At 39.2% G+C, this 22,160-nt stretch overlaps 2 protein-coding genes across 3 annotated transcripts in view; one reads left to right on the top strand and one right to left on the bottom strand.

The window, feature by feature from the left end:
• The window catches only part of COL4A4 (collagen type IV alpha 4 chain), a 64,465-nt gene extending 53,947 nt beyond the window's left edge, over window positions 1–10,518 (bottom strand). Inside the window, exons 1-5 of one of the 2 annotated variants that reach the window (XM_066193190.1) lie at window positions 10,416–10,518; window positions 8,320–8,499; window positions 6,577–6,761; window positions 5,663–5,702; window positions 3,713–3,790 (exon numbers count right to left, since the gene is read on the bottom strand). In XM_066193190.1, the coding sequence (XP_066049287.1) occupies window positions 3,713–3,790; window positions 5,663–5,702; window positions 6,577–6,632 (174 nt within the window). In that variant the 5' untranslated portion in view covers window positions 6,633–6,761; window positions 8,320–8,499; window positions 10,416–10,518. The remainder of the gene's footprint in view (window positions 1–3,712; window positions 3,791–5,662; window positions 5,703–6,576; window positions 6,762–8,319; window positions 8,500–10,415) is intronic. The other variant, XM_066193191.1, reaches the window with a different exon arrangement.
• A 171-nt stretch (window positions 10,519–10,689) lies between these two features.
• COL4A3 (collagen type IV alpha 3 chain) overlaps window positions 10,690–22,160 on the top strand; it is a 56,744-nt gene continuing 45,273 nt past the window's right edge. The window contains exons 1-2 of the mRNA XM_066193192.1: window positions 10,690–10,770; window positions 21,832–21,888. Of these exons, the coding sequence (XP_066049289.1) occupies window positions 10,690–10,770; window positions 21,832–21,888 (138 nt within the window). The remainder of the gene's footprint in view (window positions 10,771–21,831; window positions 21,889–22,160) is intronic.

Here is a 22,160-nt window from a genome sequence, read left to right on the forward strand (position 1 = left end):
TGTTTACACTGTGCAGTCAATTGAACTCAGATAACCCATGGAACCTACTAAGGAAATTTGGCAACTCACAAGATCTACTAGGGAGACGTTACAAGAAAAGTAGTGCCAGAATATTGACTTACAGGTAACTTTGCTCATTCTTACCCCAGGGCAGTGCATTCTTGCCCTGCACTGACTGACACCAGCTGATGCTTCCTAACTTACCTGTGACACCCAAGTGACTCAGCATCTCTTGTGAATGCTTACTCCTTACATCTGAAGTGTCAAAAAGTGTAAAACCCTCCTCTTAGAATCCTGTTTGCTGCATTCTCCCCTACACTAGGATAAAAATAAGCCTCTTGCTTCATCTGCAAAAGAACGAACATTGGTCCTGCTGAGTTATACTTATCATTCACTTTGATCCAGGCATTTCACATGACCCCATAGAAGCCAGATCAGGTTGAGTCATGAATAGACGCTTGCTTCCCAAATCTACTTAACTAAAAACAAAGCCAACGGAATTCAATAGGATCAAATTCTGGGGTCAGCACAGGACAGGTTTACAATTGGTCAATGCTAACTGCAAACATTTTCTCAACTATCTAAATTCTATTAGAGGAGCCAGCATTTTTGGAAGCCAGTCATACAACACTAGAAGAGGAGTTTTCTAGGAAAAAACTTTCGGATGTAAAAAAAGAGGATGAAACGGTGGAAAGGTTTTACTGTGACTTTAATGAAAGTTGAAATCCCAGACTTTACGGCCAACCAAAAAGGGAGAGGGAAAAAAGAATCTAAGAAGTCAGGTAGAACACTTACTACCATATATACTTTCATTAATGATGTTTGGCCTCATTTATCTGTTCTACAGTTCTGAAATGTCTAGGTATTATAGCACACAGCATGGGCAAAGAGGTTTAGCAGCACAATTAAATGGTGTCCTGTTATGTGTAGGTTTGAGACAGATTCACAACTCGAGTCCAATGATCACGAGACAAACAGCCAAGAGTTTATTATGGCAGCTCTTTTTATAGGGGGGTTTGGATTTTCCAGGTTTAGACAGCTGATTGTTTTGGGTCTTAACACCACCCAGCTCCTTGAGCAGTGATTTGTGTATAGATGTCTGCCCTCTAGATCTAACACGATTGGGTGAGGTTCCTGTTTCAGTTAAAATCGACCCTATCATTGTTCACCCAGGGACTTGTTCTACTTCTCTGCTAGAACAAACTAGGCTAGCCAAATTTGGTTTATGTTATGGACAGATTTATCATGTTCAGCTACACACCAGCTGTACTGTGATGATGTCTTATGGAAGAAAGAGTCCTTTTGAGTTGTGACATAAGATCAAAAGATAAACAGCATCATGTAAGACGAATTCCAATAAGACTGTAATCCCAAGTGAACAGAAGTCAAGATTTCATAGTGATGTGAACAATTGTAATGATATACTACTAGCAGTAGTGACGAAAATGTTTTTTCAGACAGTGATTTCTTGCTAATGAATAGGAGTGCAAATATATTGATTGCACAGAGTTATATATGTATAAGAGAAGTAAAAATCACAGGTACACAAGCTCTTCTAAAACTCAGCAGAGCAATTGATATATAGCTATAATGGTGTTGTTTAAATATTAAATGAAAGTTCAGCTATTTGCTTCTACTTTTCTTTCAACTTGCCCAGTAACAATACATTCAAGTATGGCCATGGCAGTTTCATTTTCTAATTCTCATGGTCAGCTTTTCTCTAGCAAAACCTTATCATTATCTTGTCCACCTAGAATAAAGAAGGTTTTTGATGTTGAAATTTAAAATATTTTCAAATGGGAAAATAGAAGGCAAAGTCCTAATACCAAAATTTCTGAATATTTAGGCTTGTGAACTGTACAATGCCAGAGGTTTTTAATAACCATTTATTTCTTACAATTTCAAGACAGGATTGAGGAAAATGCAAAACTCTGAGAAACCAGCCTCAGAGCAGAATTCAGACAGAAAAGCAGATAAAGCAGATGTTTTGCATTCTAGAAAGCTAACAATAAGATAAACCAATCTTTTATTTTGTAATGGGTAGTCTCCACAAAAGCTCAGAGAGCAAACTTTGTGTGTCAGAGTGTAAAAGCAGAACACAGCAAAGTCTAAAAACCGAAAGAATTGTAGTATGAAAGAAAAGATCACATAATCCTATAGAAAATTATTCATCACCACACATTAGTATAGAAAATATGTGCAGTAATCTATGTGAAGCAGTGTTTAGTTAAGCCATGTCCCATGTACGGTCTGAAGAGTACTTCTCTTTCTAGAATATTAATATGAATGACTGCATGAAATATAAATTCATATAACATTGAAGACACTTTATCCATGATCCATCAGGGTACATGTACATCCTTATTTCAGAGCTTTTTCAGAAAACAGTACAAATCTCAGACTTAAAATTGCATAACAACATTCAATTCATTTTGAAATGTTTATTACACTTCTATTTGGCACTTAGGTCCAGCTCCTTGGAATTATTTAGAAAACTAACTGCAAATGCATGAATCATAGTACAGTTTACTTGTGATGAGGACAGCCTAGGAAAGAGCCAGAACAACTGCAGGAGGTATTTATTACTGACTGATTATGGGCACGTAATTCAGAACTTCCAGGCTACTGAGTGAGAACCCAAATCAAGAAAATTTCACCTAGTTTGAAAGTCAGTTGTTTTTAAATGGCACTTCAGATCAGGTTTTTGGTATCCAAAACAGTCTGTTCAGTAGCACTGAGAGACACTGCAGTGGTACCAGTCAAAATACTTTTCCTGGGATGCCCTTTTGTTAGCACAGTGTTACAGAGATATACGCATCCTAGGCCTCTATTATGAAAATCCTACAGCATGGGGGACTTTCACATAGACATAATCCTGGAGGATTAGGATAGGATCCAAGGACACCAGGGCAGTGATCATGACACAGTAAAGCGTGCAGCTAACTGCAGAAGCACAGGAAGAAAAAGGTGTGTCTTGCTTTTCTGGCAACTCAGGTTGTACACACAAAGAAATGGTTCTTCCAAAACTGATCCACCGTATTCAGCCTTCTTAAACCTAAACTTAACCATAAGTATTTTGGTGGAAAATAATTTTCATCACTGACAATTTTCAGTAGATCACTAATCAGGACATACATATACATGTGTATATAACTTTTGTTTTTTCCTCACACAATGTTTATGTTATTTGCTATCTCTATATAGAGATGTATTCTTAGAAAGAATAGCCAAGACAAAGTAGTCATCACTGGACATATTTCAATTAGCAATTAGCAACAGACACGGTTAATAATTTTAGTATGTAATGTGAAAATGCCTTATAAGGAATAAGTTCTCATAAAACTAAAGAATGCCATGGACATTTTCTTTCAACCAGCCTCTCAGTAGAAAACAAGCATAGACTTCTACACTTTACATGTATTAGAAATTACATCTGTCTAATTCCTAGACTGATTTCAAAGAATCCTTAATACAAGAAACATGATTAGTACAGACCCAACTAGAAACAGAATTCTTTACAAACAGTCTTAGGCTTCCTCAGTGACAGCTGGACTTGACACCAGTGACAGAATTATGCTAGTTTGTCAGATACATTTATGCCTGAATATTGATCAATTGATTTATCAACCTTGTTGATTTTCAGGAACAGCAATGTGCACAAAATGAACAGTATTTACAACAGCAATTATCATTAGTTCTAACCACAACTTACCCTTGATCCTTTTTCTGGAAAGCACCGACAAACTGAACAATCCTGTCCCCCACATGGATCAATATATGCATATCCTCCCTAAAAATTGAAAGGCTACGGATTGATAAATGCACAACAGACAACAATTACATCATCAAATACTGTCAGCTGGACATATTAGCTAATCAGATGATTTTCAAGGCAAAAGATCACTCATCAACATAAACATGCTGGCAAGATAGAAGTAGTAAGCAAAAGCTTATTACTTGTTGCTGTAGAAGGTGGAAGACCTTAACTATAAGTTATGTTACATAACACTAAATATTACAGCCAAATATAACCTATGAAACCAGCTGCACCTGAAATAAATTCAACAGAATCAGAATTTAATATTTGCAATAATGTAAAATTTTTAATCCATCACATTATTTTAGGAGATTGCTCATCTACAACGAAATTATAAAAAGCAAAACATGGTGAAGGAGTAAGAAGTTCACTCAGAGATAAAACCTTGAATTTAATTCTTGTCTATTAAATGAAACTAAGTATATGCATGGTGTAATTATGCATTGTTTACTATTAATTTAGTTATGTCCTGTATTAAAAATTTCTATTATTGTCCTTTTAATAGCAAAAAAGTGACTGCTTTTTTCATCAAATTGCAATGAGAAAAAAATAATATTCAAGGGGAAATAAAAACACACCAAAATATAAATTCAGCAGATTTTCTGTGTGGTAAATGAACACGATTTCATTGTTCTTTTCTATTTTTTCCAAATGCAGTAATAAACACACATGACATGCACTTTTAAACTAAGTTGGAATGTCCACTAAGTAACTTTTTTTTTCAGTAAAACTGTGTAAATTATCAAAGATATTTTAAAAAGAATTTTAACAAGGAGGTAAAAGATTTACGAGTAATGTAGGTAAACAAGTAAATGGTGATAAAACAAATATTTCCTCTGTGTGGGTTTTCATTATTATCAAGGTCAAGATTGTTTTGTTACTGGTTTTAACACCAGAAAACAGAACACTATAGGCTCATACTTCAACATTTCAAGGAGAAAACACTGACAAATATTAGATAAGGAGGAAAAATTCTGTTCTTTCTATCTGTAACATTTTTAGAATATCTGGAATTCCCAAACCTCAGAACAAGAGGGTATGATGGTCTCTCTCACAGACTACTTGTCTTTCACGCACTGCATTTCCCACGAAATTACCTAATCTACTCCACACTAGTCTCTCACGTAGTTGTTAGAATATGGCCTCTCCTGGAATGTCAATAGAACACAAGTTTCCAATAACAGAAGTATTACCCTTTCTTCTGACTGCACAGTTATTTAAAAAAAATATTTCCATCTTCAACAGCTTAAATAAAAAGGGATGAGTTTGAGGATTAAGAAAAAAAAAAAAAAAAACACTCTACCAAAAAAGAGCTTCTAAATATTGAAAGAATACAAAGAGGATGGACTTGAAAGAAGTCTCAGTGAGGGCATTGCAAACATAAGGGTAATATGAAGACCAGTACAGAGAGGATAATAAAGTCGATATTGAAACTATATTATATGTGAAATTTTGGCTTCAGAGAGATGGGACTGTCCATAGAAGCCAGCTTAAGATCTAGGCTAACATACAGAGCAGAATGGAAAGCTAGAATTGACGTGTGCCATAATGCAGAACCATTAAAGAGACTTCATGAGGAAGGAGACAGACTCAGTGAAAAAGGGTTTTCTACGTGTACCTTTCCAAAATCACCTTAAGAAGCCAGAATTAGAATCTAGGAAAATCCAGAGTGTAAAACTGCAAAATATATCAGCTGAGTAGCAGAAAGGGAAGTCAGAACTGCAGAAATGTGGAAAAGAACATTACAGTTTTTCACAGAACTATTGGTCATTTGGATGCATGTGGTGCTATTTGCTTGAACTCCACCATTCTCACCAGCCTAAAGTAAATATTAATGTCACTTACCCCATCAATTCCTTCAGCTGAAAAAACAATCAGCAGCCACCTGATTTAAAAGGAGAAAACGAAATTAAAACTACACTCACAACATCAAACCGTCACAAAAATTTAGCCTGTAGAAAGTGAGAAACGATCAAGTGTGCACATGATTAAGTCCTTTTTGGGGTAACTACACAGTATTTTTATAAGGGGTGCACACCATCAAGAAATGGCTTCCCATGCTGTAAATATTTGTCTTTTTGGATTTGTGAGACTGAAGACAGACAGGCATGAATAAGACTATGTAAAAGGCATTATAACTCCGCCTTGTAACCTATTTCCAATCCCACAATGACAAAGGGCCAGAGAGGAACCATTTCAGACAGATTTCTCCATGGACACCATGAGGTGAAGACTGAGTAAAGATGGGAATGATCTGCATTTACCCTAAAATAAGTTAGCTGGTGCTGTTTTCTTTTGCTCAGAGAAAGAGGGCAAGAGAAAGTAGAGAGCAAAGCCACATTCAGAATAGCCACATGATTCCAGAGCAGCTGCTGGGGAAGCCCAGCTCCATGCCAACCATTTCTAGTGATGACTTGTAAAGTTAAAAAAAAAAAAAAAAAAAAAAAAAAAAAAAAAAAAAAAAAGCTAGTCCAAAATTTCTGCAGCAATACAGAAAATAAGCATTCTTTGAAATTATTATTAATACTAATATTATTTTCACTAATAACTAAGGTGCTTACTAATTATATGAAAAGATAAATTAGCTACAGCCATAGCATACAGATTGCTGTGTACTATTCTACAGGCTACAGTGAAGCCTATTTCAAAATTACTCCAACTTTGCAAATACCTAGGCATTTCTTATTACTGTTAAATTGATAGCTAAGAATATATCTCAGTGAATCTGGTTTAAAAATGTAGTGATCTGTAAAACTCACCAGGCAGCTGTGATAAGCCACTTAATCCGTTCAAATGAATCCTTTGTTATTGCCATTCCTGCTGATTGAGGATTTGTATATGCAGCACTTTTTTTTTTTCTTTAAATGGCAGGTCTTCTCTTTCCTTCTGTTTGTGGATGGTCTATAAACACTGTTCCATACTGGTGTTGTTTTCCCCTCTGAACCTGTTTATATAACAATATAAATCCAATGTACACATGAATAATTACTGGACAGCCAAAAATAAGTCTTGGCCATTTGTATGTGTTACACTGCACAGCTTTGTGTTGGCACTACATTATGTTCTTCCTATTCAGGCCACATTTTATTTTATCAGCAATCCAATTATTTCAAGGGGACTATAATGAAACTGCAGATCAACATAAAAAGGCTTCAGCCTAATAAAGATCGTCCTCGTTCTGTGTTTAAAAAAATGAACAAAGAGCATTTTGCATCATTATTTCTTAAAAAGTTTTCATAGCCACCATTTTAGTTGAAGGCATTAAGACAAAAGATGCAACATTCATGTATAGTAAAAAAAACCTAATGAACATAAAAAAAACCCCAACAAAACCTCAAGAAAGTATTTGCTATAGTTTTAAGACCAGATTGAGCAGTAGCATCTTTTGCAAACTGGGCTGGACCAGTCTGTGCCAGCACCTGAGCAAAGGAGGACACTGAATGCAGGAAAAAACATACTGCATTTCAGCTAAGGGTTCTACCCATATGCAAGGACAGTTGAAAATCATTGGACACATCACCGAGAGTTTTTTAGCTTTATTTTTAGAATATTTTTTCTACAGCTTTTGGAGGATTCAGGAAGCTGGAAGCTCTGTGTGCAGTGGCCTCCACCATCCCACACAGTCATATTTTGCATACATAAATTGCGTATGTAATACATAATTTGCATACATAGTGCAAATGACTACACATCCTGACCTTTGACTTAGGTCCAACAGCAGTTTTATTTGCTGCTTCAACCCTTTTGGAAACTTGAGCTTCACAAACCCAGAGACATGGCCAGGTCATGTGCAAACTTTTATATCCCCCAAATAAAAAAGAAGCTGTAATCCTTTGTAATAAGGCATGTCTTGCAAATGAGCCACACTGGTTAATTCAAACTGAGGGTTTAAGGGCTGGGTTTCTCCTAGGTTAACACAGACTTATTACAGGCTTCTGCTTTTTAGCCCTCTAGTATTCCAAATGTGGGAAATAATTCTGAGGAGACTGAACACTGGCTAGAGTGAATGGACAGGGGTTTGCTTCCTTTGGAGAAGCCTCCTGAGTAGGCAAAGACACTCCCTGAGTAGGGAGTAAGGATGGGAAGTGCACCAAATTGACTGCTCCCTGATAGCTGTTGAGACAGCAGCCATGTGTTTGTTAAACACACGAGGCTACAGTTCCTGAAACATTACTGGTTTGCTTTCTATTGTTTGGATAGTGGGGCATCTTTCTAACCAGAACTAATCTATAAATAATATTGACTCCTGTGGGTATGCACAGTATATCCAGATCCCACAGTACTAAGAGGAGACTTTGGGTGTTGCTGTGCACTCAGTGATGAATAAATAGCCTAAAGGCAGCCAGTCCATGCTGCAAGATTGCTCTCTATATGTATTGTACAGTACTCCGTTCATCTGTCAAATTCTTAGTCTTGTTGTGCCCCAGTTCCCCATCTGTAAGAAAAGAAAAAAATAACAACATCCCTAATAAAAAAAATTTATATTCCAACAGCATTCTTACCTCACTGATTTTTTACATTAGTAATATAAACAATATAAGCAAAATTGTGAGGCAATACAATATTGAAGGGACTGATTGCCTCAAATGGAAAATCCAAGCCAGTCATTAAGTGTTAGACTTTGCAGAAATGTGCTCCTGTTGCCCACTATCCATCTCATTATTTAATTATCCAAACAGCTTCTGAAAATTAAGAAGAAAATAAAAAAAGAAAATTATATTTGGTACATTTGCTTTGTATTAGCAGCAAAACTTTTATTTTCAAATTAAAATCCATTTTGATCCAACCCATTGACACAGTTTGAAATAATACTTAATGCATGAGTGGAAGACTTGCAACCCTCTGCTCGTTATTTGGTCATGGCTATCTAAACCCCACCATTCTCCGTACAAGTTGAATTGTTCAGCAGCTAATACAATAACAGAAAGAATACAAGGTGTTGTTTAGATTGATGTGTCAAATTGATCTCATTTTTTATGTTTTTGAAGCAATCACAACAGTTACCTCAATAAAATATCCCCAAGATAGCACACTCACTGCCACCAAAGGAATAGGTTTCATGTGAGATCACCAAACCTCACCTCAACTACAGAAAACAGAAGGGGGAAAGCTAGCACTATAATGTAATCTCGATGTTTAATTTCTAGACAAGAATCAAGAAGCCAGGTAATTTCATTCTGCTAAAGAGCAGGGGACATGAACCATAGTTTGAGGCAGACACACAGCTACAGCTATTGAGGTTTAAAAAGCTAGAGTAGTCCTAACTGTATTTTCATTACATCCAAGGAAGCAACATCATGTGCAACAATAACACACAAGTCGCCAAGTCCAGAAACTCTAACACCGGTACTTCTCATGTTAAGTTCCAGTAGTGGGTACTATTTTTTCTACATGGTCACCATCAATCTGGCCTGAAAACAGGGGAATTCTTTTCCTTTCTCTCCATACCTTGTTGTCTGTACCAGCTTAGTCTTTACAGATGTTGGATATTTTAGAGTCAAGCTGTTTTAACATGCTGCTATGTACAAGATCTTTGGTACTGAAGATAATGCTCCCCTCCTCCTGAGGCACGTTCTTACTGGTACTACCAAACTTTTTGGAAAAGCAGCTTCTGCTAACCAGCTTTCACAGCAGATTTCATAGGAGGTTGACAGTATGGTCTACTGAGTGGAAATCCAGCTCTACTCTGGTGCCTGTCAGAGCAGCTGGTTTACAAAGCTCTGTGGCAAGCTTTCTGCTCAAGGAAGACTGTTACTTTGTATTTCATGAATACTCCTAAGTTTATATACATCTACTGTATAGCTGCTTTTGCTGTATCACTTCTAGTGTAAATAAAACCTGTAATGTGGGATTTCCTGTATAGGATACATGAACACTATAGACAAGATAAGGCTGCTGTGGCTGGCACTGCCAACATGCTTTTTAAGTTTGCACCTTCCCAAAACAGCACTCTGGACGGTGAAAGGTTACCTTGAGCATGCAGCACTTCTGTCAATAACAGAAATGTGATAAACGTTATACATTGCCAACACCTTCCAAATCACAGTCCCATTCGCGAAAGCTTTTTATCATATTACGTGGAAACCCTCGGGAGTAAGATTTCTCACTGCTTTCCATTTACGCGGTGGGGCAGCACTTTGTCGCCTCTGGGAGTTTCCTCTGTTTCATTATAAAGCACTCGAGGGAGCGGAGAGCTGACGGAACTCCAGTGCCCGGGAGCGCTCCGGCAGCGGCGGGATGGCCCCGGGGGCCCCGGCTGCTGCCGCCGCCTGTCCCGGTACCGCCTCGCTCCCGCCCGGTTTCCCCGTGCCCTTCTCCCCGCCGGGACGCAGGGCCGGCCCGCTGCGTGCGAGCGCGGTCCGTGCCTGGTTCGGGCGGTGCCCGGGGCTGGCCCCGGCCCCGCTCCCGCCGCGCAGCCCCGGGTTCGGGCGGGCCCGTCACCTGCGCCCTCGCGGCGGGCGGGCGGGGGACGGAGCCAGCCGGCAACCCGGGACACTCCCGCCGCCCCGGGACGGGGCTGCCCCTCAGCGCGCTGCCCAGCCCCGTCCCGAGGAGCGCCAGGTGCCCCCGCCCCGGGCTGCCCGTCCGCGGCGCTCACCTCAGCTCCCAGGCGGGAAAAGCCCCCGACACCCCGCTCACTCCATGCCCGCCGAGGACGGACGGACGGGCGCCGGCTGCCAGCGGTGCCCAAGGCAGGACACGCCGGGGGGGTGAGGGGGTGGAGGAGAGGGGTGGCCGGGGCGGGGCCGCGACCCGGGAGAGCCGAGGCGGGTGCGGAGCGGGAACCCTCAGGCCAAAACCCCCGGGAGGGCGGGCGGGGGGGGCAGAGTCGGAGCGCCCCGGGACGCCGCGCAGGCAGCGCCGAGGGGGGGATGGCCGGCGGGGGCTGCCCCGGCCGCCTGGCGCCGGTGCTGCTGCTCGCCCTGCTCTGGCCGGGCCGCGCCGCGGCCGAGGTGAGTGAGCGCCGGGACGGCGCGGGCGGTGGCGCGGGGTCCGCGGGGGCTGCGGCGGGCCCTGGGGCACAGCGGGCTCGGCCCCGCGCTCCCCGCTGCCACCGCGCTGCGTTGGCCGCTGCTGGGGAAGGAAAGGTGAATGCGTGTGTTTCAAACGATGCGGCTCGTATGCGCGCCCGGGCAGGGCGAGGCGAGGTGAAGTACATCTCGCCCGGCTTCGGGGCACCGCTGCCCGGACACCGCTGCCGGGCGGGGATGAGGACGGAGGGAAGGCCCTGCACGGGGCACCGCGTCCCCGCTGGCCTCAGGAGCTTCCCACCCCTCCAGCTGAGGGGACGGCACGGGGTGGGATGGGGGCTCCGTCCCGCCGCCGGCACGGGAAGCGGCTGCGGAGGCCCGGCCTGCGGGCACCGGGGATGCGGACGACCAGGAATGGATGGATGATCCCTGAGGCAAACACCTCCGCAGCGGCACTTACCGTATGGACCACCTGTGACACTTTCATGACAAAATAATTTTACGGATTGTCTTTCAGGCTTAATGACGAGTGTCCATCAGCGTTTGGTCAATAAATTGTCCTAGATCCTAGTGTAGTCTTCTCTGTGCCTTCTCGTGTCTGGTTGTAACATTTGGACTGTACATTCCCAGCTGGCAGAAGAGCAGTCAGCTGTGGGGGCACACGGGTCGGTGTAGCTCTCAACACTCCTGGCAGTTACCAAACTGCAGAAAACTGCCGATTTCGGTAAATTTCTGGTGGACATCAAACACCCAAAACTGACAGTTTTAAAATTTCTGATAAACCTAGAACACGGGAAACTGCCAGTTTTAGTAAATTTCAGGTTCGTTCTCCTGTAATAGTCAAAAATGTTAATTTTTCCTTCCATATATGAGTAAAGCTCTAACACCGTACATGAAAATCTTTACTTCCCCTCAAACATTTTGAAGTTCACCTTTATAAGGAAGAAATGTGATCTTGTACTTTACTGTTGCTAAAGCAGAGCCACATTCTGCTATAATTATCTGAAGCAGTCTGATTAGTAATGATATTTCTTCTAAACTCATGCAGGACTTTCACTCACCCATTCTGGGTAGAGTGTCTGGAAACAGCGTAAGTGCCTCACCCAATATGTTGGGTTTTTTCATGGCACTCTAACTCGACTGGCAATCAAGTTTAGTCATTTAACAAAGATTTAATTGTTTTATTTGTAATGGAATTAAAATACTTCTTAGTTCTTATGTAGAACAGAGGTACCAGATCTATTTGCAAAGTCCGTGTTTTCTGCAGAGTTGTTTCAGACTCCATCTAGAGTTGATGCTTACTGTAAAGCAAGATGTGGGAGATGAACAACTCGAGACCTGTCTCTCTCTTCTGCTCAGTTTGCTGGGTTTTGTTCCGTTGTCCTCTTCTTCTGCTGATGGCTGCCATCCATTGCCCTTGTTGCTCTGAAGAGGTGGATATCATCCTGTGGGCTTCTGGATGGCTTTTAGCAAGCACAGGCTGCGTTGCAGGAATGCGCCCCCTCTCCCGCAACACACACACTTTGTCTAAGCCTCTCTTCTGGCAGTTTTATCTAAACTCCTAATTAAATATTAGTGGCTACTGTAACTGACATGAGGTAATTGGTGCATCGTTGTATCTTGGCTAAACTGTTCATTGCAAAGAAATAGGTATAGCTGATGTTCTAAAATCGTGCTACACTTTCATATGAAAAGAAATTGATGTCTGACCTGAAAGCAATACTTTTGCTGTTGGCATCAATTAAAAGTGTTTTAACATAGAAGATTTTAGGTGTAGTTTATTCCTGAAGACAGGAAAGCAAATTACTCGTTTGTGCCTGCTGCTGTTTATAAAGCAAATTTTAGTCCTTGCAGCTCTTCACATAGTCCAGACTTCTCTGCTCTTAAGAAGCTGAACTTTCTGGCACCTTCTAGGGAGTATTATTGTCTGCATTCTTGACCACTGACATGCTCTAATCACATCTGAAAACTCAGCAGATGTAGCATCTTCCCATGTCAGAAGCTTTTCAGCTTCTTTGATGAACTTCTTTCTTCTTCCTTAACTTCAAATACTGGTGTTATAATTCTTCAGATTTTTCCACTGTTCATTTAAATATTTCAGAGTCGTCATCATCAATATGGTTTCACAGGATACAAGATTCTTGCTATTCTTCATCTTTCTTTCAGAAAAAAATGGATTTGCTTTTTCATTGCTTAATTTTGTCTAACAGCACCTGGAACTGATAGTGTCTTGATGCAAATTTACAATTCAATTCAATTTCCTTGAGTGTGTCCTTTTGATACCATTTATGTACGTCTCTTATATCTTCATATTAAACACTAATCTAAAAATGTTCCCTGAAATTTGTTGTTTCAAATGACATGTTGTTTCATTTTTTCCTATTAGGAAAAATGCCTTGGTCAAGTTCATTAGTGCTCAATCAATGTTGTGGCATTGATCATTTTTTTGATGGCATCATGTTAGTATTTGTTCAGAACAGGATAAAGAGAGTTTCTGCTTGAGCAATATTACTTGCTTGCAAGTTAGCTGCACCTCATCTTACTAGCACTTTTTAATTTGTATTTTAAATGCTTTTGTAATGTCAGTTAGCTCACAGGATATTAGGTGAGCTAATAGGTTAGCTCACCTAACCTAGGTGCACCTTGTTATGGTTTTGCCTCCATCATGACATTTCATATTTTTCATCATGCACTAGTGGCAAAGGAGGGGACATAACAACCTTGGTGACTGTAAGACTTGGGAAGATCTCTTTTGCATCCTCATTCATGCTGTTTGTGACTAGATGCAAGTGTTCATATTTCACAACTAATTTAATTTCTCACAAATGTTAGAATTTGTATGCAAGTACTTAAAATGAATCTTCTTTGCTTCTTAATAGCAGTATTTTTTTCCTAATTATATGCAAGCTATATTGCTATCACAAATAGATCTTAATTCATGGTTCTCAAAGGGAAAAACAATGTTCTCACTCAGCCCATGGCCATATCCAAGGCTGGTAAGAATGACGTGCAGGCTTAGTTTAACCAGGAATCAGTGTTGGAGGCACCAAGTGTCATGGTGAGAATATTCCTTGCCTGACAGCCTTTGGAAGCACCCAGGTTCTTTGCTGCACAAGCAGCTGAAAAGGGAAGATGTGCACCTGAATATACAAGAGAGTTCACAGAGCATGTTAGAAAAACAAGTCCTTTGTGAAGTGCTCTCTTTGATTTGGTTAATGTGATCCCAGCTCTAAAGTCAAGGAGGGTGTTACTCTGAGAACTGGGTCCAACTTCTCCTAGACTGTTCTGCTCATGATTGCCTCTACATTTATTGTAATTCAGCCATCACCTTCAAGGAGAAACAGGCCAATGTCACAGCACTGCCAAGCAAGGCTTTTCCTACTGGGCCCAGAGAGGCAGCATAAATTAGGAGAGTTACCCTAATGTTTGTGCATCAAAATTGATGGACTTCTGCTGGTTTTCAGCACATTGCTCTCATAGCCAAGAAATGTGAAGTGTCCCTATGCGTGTGCTGCATCATACAACTGAAAGATGAACCTTCTTAGGTGACCTAAGTAAACACCTGTAAAAATTGAACTGTTGACACTTGATGCCTTTTCTAGAAAGCCCACAGTACAAATACACGTTTAAGCAAAAGTCTATAATTCAAGTTATTTTGCTGGCTGAATAGTACCATGAAAATTGTTAGAGTAGGCAGGCAAGGCAAACACTGGTTCTTTTTTCAATGCTTTTTATTTCATAGAGACAGAATCATTTTATTTATGATCTCTGCTAGCAGTCTCCTGCAATACCTAGAGCTGATTTCATATAAGAGATCTTTGAAACAAAATACTTTGCTGTTAAGTGCAACTAGTTTGGGATGTCCGGTCATCTGTTTTACTGTCACATTCTCACCTTACTGCCTAACAAAGTAATACTAGAAGTATGTTGGCATGGATTACAGGAGCCTAGGAGTAAGGTGAAATACAAAAAGACTTTTTCCTTAACTGTTTGCAGCCCCAGTCTCTCACAGTCACACTGAAAAAGTTCCATTTTGTCACACCTAATATGTTTTTAGTTCCATTTTCATTATTCGTCATAGCAATTTTTTGATAGGGTACAAATCTCACAGTTTTACAAGTTTTCCATTTTGCCTGGTTTAGTGAAGACCTTTTAGCTAGGGCTTTGTGCCGCATTTTTCCACAGATTATTTTGGAGAAAGCTGCAGGAAAAAGTGACCTTTAATTTTTTTAAATCTGTGAAGTCACAGAGCCTTTCAAGTAAGGAAAAACCAAAGCATGTGCAATAAGCCTTCCCTGAACAAGCTACTGTTGCTTTCATTGCTATTTGCACCACTTAACAGAAGATGCACACCAGGAATTTTATGAATATACAAATATACAGGCCTGAGGAGACAGAAGTTTTAGTGAATACCATTCCCACACTCAACAGCTGGGAAGAAATACAAAATATGTGAGTTAATGCTAACCATATTGTGGTAGGTAAGCAAAAATTCAGTAGTTAAAGGGTGTGTATTCTTTGTTATTAGATTGCTCTTTTAAGGTGATTGTTAGGAAGGAAGGGCATGGATGAATAAGCTGATTAAAAACTCTTAAGAGTTTGCTACACAAAACAAAATTGTGTGACCTGGATTGCTTAGTCTTTTTTTCCTTGGAGAAAAGAAAAATATTTATTTTTGTTGTCCCCATGTTCTCTTCAAGGTCAGGAGAAGAAACCAACTGCAGAGATGAAGTTTATGGCTCCATCTTTGGAGATTTTGCATATCTGAATATATCAGGAACAGTTTGGTTCCATTTCTGATAGTCCTTATCAGTGACTTCCACCCTAGTGAGATGATTTCTGGAGTAAGGTATTGGTCATTATAAACATAAATGGCAAAATATTCTGTGGTGTAGAAAGAAGAAGGAAAAACATCATACTCTGTCTGAAGAGAGAGAAATTCTCTATCTTCTCTTTATAGACCAGAAGTAATTTACACACACACACACACACACACACACACACACACACCTGCCCCAGAATAGGAGATTTTAGCATCTCAGCATACAGTTTTCCAAAACTGCACACAATATATCAGCTCTACTTGTGTAGATACTGAGTAGTTTTAGGCAGTGTCTACAAAATAGGCCTTAGTGGTCATCACTACAGAGTTCACAAATCATTTGAGTTTGTGAAAACTTAGTGTGTTTGTTTTTTTCTGCATAAAAGCATTCTATCTCTTTTATCTTAAGGCAATTATGAAGACATGGGCAAAATGAAGATTGCCAAGTCCTGCTGTTCTCACACTTCCTCCCTGATAGTGAGTTGGAGAGAAGGGAGAACCCAGTAGAATTAATTGTGCTGTATCTGCTTGAAGAAGAGTATGGTTGGCACCATGGGAGTTGCATGTGGAACCCACTCCCAATGACACAGTGCTGTGTTTTCCTGTATGTGCAGCTATGTTACAATGATTTCTTGGAACTTCTCTACTAACAGGCTCATTCACAGAAAAAAAAAAATAAATATAGGTTATGCAGTAAGTATGTCAACAAAAAAAGAAGCAAGAGATACCAAAACTCTGAAAATGTTGTTTTCATCTGGCTTATACTGTTTAACCTAAGGTGTAAGTTATTTCTTGTTTATTGCGTCTAAGTGTGGATACTTACGAAAGATTTGCCCAACACTACAAAACTGCTGTTATACAAAGTTCTTAACCAACAGGATTTGCTGTAGAAAGTAAAAGAATTTTTTCAAAGTGGTTTCAATCTCTGAAGTGGAAAAAGGGGTTCCTACACATGTTCCCCTTGGCATAATAGAAGGTTGTATTAATGTTCCCGTACTGAAACTTCTTCCATTTCTCTCTACATGTCATTTAGTTTACTTGGTTTGAAATACCATTATAAATAGGTCTTTATATTATGTGAATCAGCAAATCCCTTCCAAGAGAACTCATACCAGTTTAAAATTAAGGATTCAAAGTAAGGACATTCTTACCAAGTTCAGATAAAAATGTGTGTTAACATCATATGACCATGAATTGTGTGTCTGTAAGTTAAACACAAAGTCTGGCTTCTGTGAAGTGTTACATTTTCCTATGACCACAAATGTTTAGGACTTCTCTCCTGCCCCTGAAAGTGGCACATAACCAGTAATACAAGGGCTGTGTCACCAACAGGACATTTTGATTCAATAGTATTCCCTGAGCAAGGCTCCCATTACAGGTGTTTAATGGAGCTTATTCAACAACTGCACTGCCTGCAGCATAACAGTTGTCTCCTGCTGTGTCTTTCAGACCCAGGCTCTCTGTGTTGGGTGCTATTGACCAGGCTGTTTATTAGTTAAGTTACAGGTGTATTTCTTTATAATGGAAAGTCTAAATGAAACTATTTTTATCCTGTGCTAGGTATTCAAGTGGTAAGCAAAATGCTGTGAATTGTGATAGCATACATGACTGTTAACAGGAGTCTTCTAAGGTAGGAATGTCTGGCTGCCTTCCAGTTCACAAGTGACTACACAATGTCAGGGTTTGGGAACTGACATATTTTCCTTCATCTCATCATCTCCTATTTCTGCTCTATGTTGTCTATACTTATTGAAGGCTTAATAATTTGGTTTTGTTATACTGGTCCAGCAATCACTAAAAAAACACAAAGTTCTTCGTGGTCTTTGATAATTTTAATGAATTCATGTTTGATGCTTAGAATGCATGAAAAACTTTTAGTATACAGATTCTAATTGTGAGACTGGTATTTTGTTTTGATAGCAATGTTTTGGAGTGAGGGGACCTCATTCTCTAGGACCTTGCACGCTCCATGGTGATTTGCAGTTGTGCAACATGAGGAATATGCTGCCAGGGTCACGTATCCACTAACCTTGTCTAACTAGAGTTCCTGACTGTGCTACTCTAGATATGAGTCTTCATACAGGTGCATCAGAAGAAAAAGATTTTCTTTATATAGCTTTTCTCACAGTGGGAACCTTTTTCTGTAAAGCTCTGCTCTTGGATCCTCTTGTGCAGGCTAGGATAAATTCTCAAAACCGTAACTGTACCCAAGCTAGAAACTTTAGCTCCCACCATGATGTTCTCCAGAAAGTGCAGCATTTAACATATGTGCAGCATACCTGCCCCAACACAAATCTGCAGAGCAAAACTTTCCACTTCCTCTAATCACAATGTATTACTCCCACCTTTATTAGATGAAATAGAAAACATGTAATAGAGAATAAGTGAAATGGGCCTTTTGAAGTTTTAAGCACTATAGTAGCATCAACTGTTGGAGCAGAGTTATTCTATGTGCTCAGTTGTGATTTATAGACACAGCTGGGATGTGTAAAGTGATTGCTCTGCACTGAGACAGCCCAGGAAGAATTCAAAAATCTCCATGTGTCAGCAGCCATTGAAAATTCATAATCAAGACTTAAAGGAGCTGGCTCACTGATATGTAATTTTAAATAAGTATTGGCATTTAAGAGAAATTACAGAAAAGTTGAAATTAGCTGATAAGTTACTTCCACTTAGAAAAGGTCATTGTGATGATGTGCATATTTTTAGGCTGCTCAGGATATCATTAATGGAAGAAAGATGGAAAAGAATAAAAAAGTGGCTTCACAGAAAAATAGATATTATCCAATAAGTCTTGTTTCACATAGTGATCGAGTTCTAATTTACTGATTCTGTAACTTAGGAGATAAAGACCTAATGGCAGGATAGGTGAGATGCTAATAAGTATCAAGTTTAAATGAAAAATTAGTTAGGCATTTTAAAAAATAAGTCTGATCAGCTGTTAGAAAAACCAGTGAAGGAAAGTGACAGCTTCATCACCCACTTGAGGGAAGACACCTGGGCTATTTTTACTGTCCACAGTAATTAATGGATATCACTTGCACTGCTTTTAATTCATTTTAAAATACCTCATGTTGCACAGTCATCTTTCATTTACATTAACCAGAATTTACTTCGGGCATCAGTGGAGTTCACCCATGAAATTAAAGACCAGTCAGGCCAAAAGTGCAAACTTAAGCCTCACTTCAGCCGCTTTACTATATTCCTACCCAATACATTTAATATGATCTCAGCTTTCATCTGAATGTCTTTATTACTCATCCTGTGTGGTCCTGGTCTGAAATATACTTAAAGAATATGGTGCTTGTTTCCTGCAGCAGCACATTTTGCTGCCTTTCTGTCCTAGGTGCAGTATTTTTAATACAAATATGTATTTTGAAATTATAACTGAGCTCCTCTGATTTTCTCTGGATCTGGAAAAACAAAGAAATACTCTGACAGTTCTGTCATTGTATATATTATTCCAAAAAACAGATCAATGGAGAAATACTGGATCATCCTCACTTTGGCTCTGTTTTTCTGTACTCCACCTTCCTACCTTTAAAGCATTCCCAGTAGGACTGTGTTGCCCCACCAATGTGAGTGACAGCACTCAGAGCCTGTGCTAGTGACAGAATAGGAATGCTGGCATTGCTGCTCGTCTCCTTACATTAAGACTTAGTCACATCCTTTGGCATATTCAGGTTTGATAACATCCCAAAATACATTCTCTGACATTCTTCATGTAACCAGTAGCACTGGCAAAATGCTGAGGACTGTGTAAGATTCTCTCCAAATTCAGTGACCTCCACTGCAGTGGTCGCAGTAGCAGTGCCATGCTCAATCTACATTAACCTTTGTATGGATGACACCATAGTCTGCAGTATGTTATTTCTTCCTTTCTGTGTCATTTCTTTGAGGAATTCTGTGAAGGAGAGGACTGGAATACTTTCTAAGCAGTTGGTTAAGTTACTCTCTGAATCAGGAGCAGGAAGAGGTCTGAGGCCTGTAGAATCCAACCCCGTAGTGTAGGAAGGGCAATTCAGAGTTTTAGATAGGGTTGCACCCACTGAGCAAAACATTAACCACTGCAGTAAATGTGCTCAACATGTACTACTGAAATTATGTATCTGTTTAATATATACATGGTTTCTATCACTAAAAAACACTTGGGAAAAGAACTCCTATGTAAATTACTCCAAGTGCTGTGGGATTTTATTCTTGGTTCATTGGTAAATTGATTTGATTTGATATTCATATAATGATCTGACTGTATCCTTTGACCTAGATTTTAGATCAAAATTATTCTTCATCTAAATATTTGAAAGAAATGTTAATTATTATTATGAAAATCAGAAAACCAAGGAAAATGCAGTAAACCTGTGGCTTTGGTTACTACACTTACAGAGATGTTATTGTGAGAATTTTGAGTAAACTGTTAATAACTAATATTCAGTTTCCTTATTTTATAACCTGGCAACATCATTTTTTCTTTTTTTTATGATTGATCCTTTGAAAAAGGAGCTGCAGGCATCTTGCAAGGATGTGAAAGCATCCAACAGTATAAGTGAGCAATGATTTTTTGGTTCAAAGCTCCTGTACAGAAGGCGTAATCTAATCTTATGTAAAAAAAATCATATGCCAAAACATTTAGTATTATCCAGCTAACTGAGTGTGTAATGTTAAATCATCTTTGGTCTTTTCAGTTTAGTTTAAAGTGATATGTGTACACAAAAAGACCTAAATAGATCTGAAAGCTTACTAATGGCAAATTAAGCACATTCTAAGCATTCTGACTTCTTGAAGAGCAAAGGCTCTCTTTCTTTCAATAGTTTATTAACTTAGATTATTGTACAGTGTCATAATTTTCTACATGTTCATGCATTTCTCTTCACATTGGATTGTCTTTGATTATAAGATAAAAGAAAATGGTTTGTTCTGTATCTGTACACATCAAATCTTCTGCAGATTATACCTGTTACAGCAGAGTAACTTCATTTTTTGATTTCGCTACATGTCCTGAAAACTGCTTTGCATGCTGATACTGGAAAGAATCTGCTTCTAGTTTGCTTTCACAGGCAGAAATAAGGTACAACTTCATGAAGGTCTAAAGAATTAGAGTGGTATATATACCTATGTATATATCTTGCCTTAAGCAACTCTCCTTTTTATCTAGCTTAGCAGACCTCTACCAATAATCAGTTTTGAAGAGAATGCTTTGGGATGCAAGGTAACAGTTGTAGAATAAGGAACAAGAAAAGCAGTTGTCTTATAAACTATCCCAAATTTATTTGGAGAGATAGGTCACTTTATCCTCTTGTATTGATGTTTAAAGGCTTAAAATATGTGTCATATAACTGACATGATGAATTTAGATTATTCAGTATCAGACTGATTGATCTCACCAGGGAGAAATCAGGATCCTGTTTGTTGTTAATTCTGCACTAGTGCTTATTTTTGTGTTTCTGGTGATATAGTCATATTGATTATGATTATAATAGTAAAGGTAGCATAGTTACATAGTTTCTGTTTTCCAAATTTGTGATGCAGTACCACTTGAATTCTAGCTGTCAGATCAGGGTAAAAATGAGTCTTCTTTAAATACGACAAAGAATTAACTATTTAATGTTTGCAACTCTTTAAAAATCCAACTTGAAACATCACATAGCCACTTATTGATCTGTCTGTAAATCAGAGGCAGACACAATAATTTCTTGAGGATTTGCCTTTCATGGCCTACTGATTTTAATTCCTGCTTTATTTTGTAGATAAATGTTTAAGTATCTGATCACCTGAGGAATGCTCCCTGCAGCTGTTTTTAAATTTGATAGATGGCATCATCTCACCTAAGTTCAGCCACCTAAAAGAGAAGCAGCAACTGTCAGGAATTGTCAAGTCCATAGAGAACAGCAACTACTTGCAGCATCTTTCCTCCATCATAAAAGAAACATAGAAGTTACACATTTGAAACACGGTGACTGTTGCAAAATGAGAAACTAGGGATTAGTTAATTCTGTCTGCAATATCTCTCTAATGCTCTTAATTTGTCTCAAAAGACAATACAGAAGAATTATGAGCTCTTTGCCACTGTTGAGAATTGCTTCTTCGCGAACATTTTTTTTAAAGTTGTATTATCTGTGAAATAATTACTTCCTAAAACCACTGAGATCTTACTTGCCTCTCTCCAAACAACTCAACGAGAAAAATAATTGCATTATAAAGTTTGTGGTTTTATTTTTCAGAATTGTGTATGCAAAGGTAAAAGTCCCTGCTTTTGTGACAGCACAAAAGGTAGTAAGGTAAGAACAGATACATTTTCCTTTTTTAGTATTAGCTTATATACCTGGAAGTTGTTGATAGATTACTTCATTTGATACAGTGAGTGAATTTAGTGCGTGATGGTATTTTGTCAACAGAGTCTACAGAGAATGATTACCTTACAAAATTCTGTTAACTTTGGGGAAACTGTTTAACTGAGGGTCTTCAAATGATTTTTTTTACTGCATTAGTATTTTTACAGCACTGTACATGTTTGGACACCAGCAGAACAACTGTCCAAAGCACCAGGTCT

This window comes from Chamaea fasciata, unplaced genomic scaffold (genome assembly GCF_029207755.1).
Source record: "Chamaea fasciata isolate MVZ Bird 193981 ecotype frontalis unplaced genomic scaffold, bChaFas1.0.hap1 SCAF_11, whole genome shotgun sequence".
Lineage (NCBI taxonomy): Eukaryota > Metazoa > Chordata > Aves > Passeriformes > Sylviidae > Chamaea > Chamaea fasciata.